Source organism: Merops nubicus, unplaced genomic scaffold, assembly GCF_000691845.1.
Source record: "Merops nubicus isolate BGI_N331 unplaced genomic scaffold, ASM69184v1 scaffold47498, whole genome shotgun sequence".
Classification (NCBI taxonomy): Eukaryota; Metazoa; Chordata; class Aves; order Coraciiformes; family Meropidae; genus Merops; species Merops nubicus.
In genome coordinates this window covers 6,859-10,130 of record NW_008628702.1, presented here as the reverse complement: position 1 = coordinate 10,130, position 3,272 = coordinate 6,859, and the positions used below count along the sequence as shown (strand labels likewise).

At 57.0% G+C, this 3,272-nt stretch overlaps 2 protein-coding genes across 2 annotated transcripts in view; one reads left to right on the top strand and one right to left on the bottom strand.

The window, feature by feature from the left end:
- Nucleotides 1-303: 303 nt before the first annotated feature.
- Nucleotides 304-1,328, top strand: S100A11 (S100 calcium binding protein A11; the record flags this gene model as incomplete). Its single annotated transcript, XM_008946714.1, has 2 exons — nucleotides 304-465; nucleotides 1,176-1,328. Coding segments are annotated over 2 exons (315 nt in total), but the record flags the coding sequence as incomplete, so codon positions are not given.
- Nucleotides 1,329-2,677: 1,349 nt separating this feature from the next.
- The window catches only part of COPA (coatomer protein complex, subunit alpha), a gene marked incomplete at its 5' end in the record, with an annotated part of 7,167 nt that continues 6,572 nt past the window's right edge, over nucleotides 2,678-3,272 (bottom strand). Inside the window, one exon of the mRNA XM_008946713.1 lies at nucleotides 2,678-2,737. Coding sequence (XP_008944961.1) covers nucleotides 2,678-2,737 — 60 coding nt within the window. The remainder of the gene's footprint in view (nucleotides 2,738-3,272) is intronic.

The window sequence follows — 3,272 nt, the reverse complement described above, 5'->3', positions numbered from 1 at the left end:
GGACGAGGGTTTAAGCTCCAGCCGGGTCCCTGCTGGAGAGTGTGGAAAAAAACGAGCCCAGGGCCCAGGCCACTCCTGGGATGGGAGCTGACATCTCCCCGGGGGATTTTCCACGAGCCACTCCCCAATCCTCTGGGTCCTTCCTGCACCCTTGGCACTGGAGAAATCCACAGTGAGGAAAAATGCAGCTGGGCAGGTCGGGCACGAAGAGACTCCCCAACTTCAGGAGGTCCCTCTCGGCCCAACCTTCCTCTAGAAGGGGTCGGGTCGTTCTCAGAACCCAGAGCTCCCCCAAAAAAAAAGACTCACCCAGAGTTGTCCCTGCAGCCCACGGAGACCGAGCGCTGCATCGAGTCCCTGCTCGCCGTCTTCCAGCGCTACGCCGGGCGGGAGGGGGACAACTGCACCCTCTCCAAGAGGGAGTTCCTGGCCTTCATGAACACCGAGCTGGCTGCCTTCACCAAGGTGAGCAAAATCCAGGCCAAAAAAAGTCTCCTCCAAGCGTGTGCTTTGGCTGCTGGGGTGGCAATTAGAGCTCCTGCCCACGCAACCAGCCTGGAGCGGGTGATGGGAAGAGCTCGAGCACAAGAGGGGGCTGAGAAGTTGCCCCGAGGGGATTCTGGATCCCTCTGACCCACCACAGCTGCAGCTCCAGAGCAGGGCCAGAGGGGTTCAGAGAGGGCCACCTCTGCCTCAAGGAAACATCTGTTTGGAGTGTGCCAAAGGACAAGGAAGCTGGGGAAGGGTCTAGAGGGCAAGTGTGGGGAGGAGCAGCTGAGGGAGCTGGGGGCGCTGAGCCTGGAGCAAAGGAGGCTCAGGGAACAACTCTCAGCTCCCTCAGAGGTTGGAGCCAGGTGGGGGTCAGGCTCTTCTCCCAAGGAACAAGGGACAGGATGAGAGGAACCAGCCTCAAGTTGCCCCAGGGGAGGTTTCAGTTGCCCCTGAGGAACAATTTCTTGCCCTGGAGGGTTGCCCAGGGCTGTGCCAGGCTGCCCAGGGCAGTGGTGGAGTCCCCACCCCTGGAGGGGTTCCCAAGCCGTGGAGATGTGGGGTGAGGGACACGGGGCAGTGGGGACCTGCCCGTGCTGGGGGGTGTTGGACTCCACCATCTGAAAGGCCTCTACCAGCCAAAACCAACTCACTAACCCCCTGGTTCCCATCTCTCTGGTCTGCAGAACCAGAAGGACCCGGGTGTCGTGGACAGGATGATGAAGAAGCTCGATCTGAACAGCGATGGGCAGCTGGACTTCCAGGAGTTCCTGAACCTCATCGGGGGCATTGCCCTGGCCTGCCACAACACCCTGGTGGTCAAAGCCCCTTCCCCCTAGCCCTGGCTGCTGGGGCTCCTCCACTACTGTGAACATTCCTGGAACAAGACGGATGTCAAGCTGGAAGCAGTGCCCTTAAGAAGGGGACACCCCCATTCCTCAGTTCTTTGTAAAAAATAAAAGGTTTTAACTCCTAGAGCAAAGCCTGGTTTTATTTCAGCATCACGAGAGGGGAGAAAGCACAAGGAAAGCAGCTGAGCCTCAGAGGCTGAGCTCTAGGTCCTGCCCTCTGCTTCTCCACCCTGGGAGAACATCCATGTTCTCAGCTTTGTCACTGCATGGAACTTTGGAGAGGATCCTCCAGGCCCTTGGAGAAGATCCTCCAGGCCCTTGGGGATGATCCTCCAGCCCATTAAGCCCCAGGGGCAAAGGTACAGGAATACCAAAGGGTACAACCACACGAGGTGAATGCAAAGACAAGATCTGGAACCAATAAAGACAATCTGAGCACTGGCAACAGCAACGACACACTATTGTCACTGCATGGAACTTTGGAGAGGATCCTCCAGGCCCTTGGAGAAGATCCTCCAGGCCCTTGGGGAAGACCCTCCAGGCCCTTGGAGAAGATCCTCCAGGCCCTTGGAGAAGATCCTCCAGGCCCTTGGAGAAGATCCTCCAGGCCCTTGGAGAAGATCCTCCAGGCCATTAAGCCCCAGGGGCAAAGGTACAGGAATACCAAAGGGTACAACCACACGAGGTGAATGCAAAGACAAGATCTGGAACCAATAAAGACAATCTGAGCACTGGCAACAGCAACAACACACTAACAATTAGCAGGAGAGTGACAAATGATCTCAGGACCCCAGGCTCCATTTTCTGGAAAGCTTCAGAACTTTCAAAACTTCAAAAAAAGCTTCCAAACTTCCAAAACTTTAAAGCTTCCAAACTTCCAAACTTTCAAAACTTCAAAGCTTCAAAGCTTCCCAACTTTCAAAGCTTCCAAACTTTCAAAGCTTCCAAACTACCTCCAGGTCTGGCAGCTTAAAAGCACGAAGAAAAAAAGGTGAAAAGAGGCAACTTAATCTCATTTCTGCCTCTGTGAGCCCCAGGGAGCTCCAAAACAGGAAGATCAAGTTGGTCAATTCACTTTGCTGCCGAAATGGATCATTCTGAGCAACGTTGCTAGGACACCAAAACAAAACACCACCAGAGCTTGGAGGGTGAGACAATGGCACCGAGAAACCTCCCAGCAGCCGGGGGTGGGGACAGAGGAGCAGGTTGGTACTGCCTGGAAGCAGGTAGGAGCAGGTAGGACACAGCTAGGCCAGGGAGGAGGGACCAGGAGCAGGAAGGGGGAGGTGGAGGGGAGGTTTGTGCTGTGGCAGGAGGTCTCCTCCCCCAGCTGCCCCCTAACGGAACTGCAGGGGGCTGATCCGCAGCCCCAGGACGTCTCTGCCGATCTCGGTGACCTGAGGGGGCAGAGGGGAGATGGTTAATGCTGAGCAACAGGACAGCCCACCCCCAAAATGCTCTGGGGGGGGAAAGGACCTTCAAAGCTCATCTCAGCCTGCAGGGAGCAGGGACAGCCCCAACCAGAGCAGGGTGCTCAGAGCCCTCACCCTCACCTGGGATGGTTCCAGGGATGGAGCAGCCACCCCCTCTTGGGACAACCTGGGCCAGGGGCTAACCACCCTCAGGGTCCAAAATTTCTCCCTTCTCTCTAGTCTCAATCTCCCTCTTTTAGTTTAAACCCACCCCCCTTGTCCTGTCCCAACAGCCCCTGATGAAAAGCCCATCCCCAATTTTCTTCTAAGTACTAAACACCCCCAGCAGCTCTCCCCAGCTGGAGCCTTCTCCTCTGGGGCTGCCCCAGCCCAACTCTCTCCTGCTGGGCTCCCAGCAGAGGGGTTCCCCCCTCGGGGCATTGCTGGGGCTCCTCTGGCCCCGCTCCAGCAGCTCCCTGGCTCTGCTGTGCTGAGGACTCCAGAGCTGCCCCAGCACTGC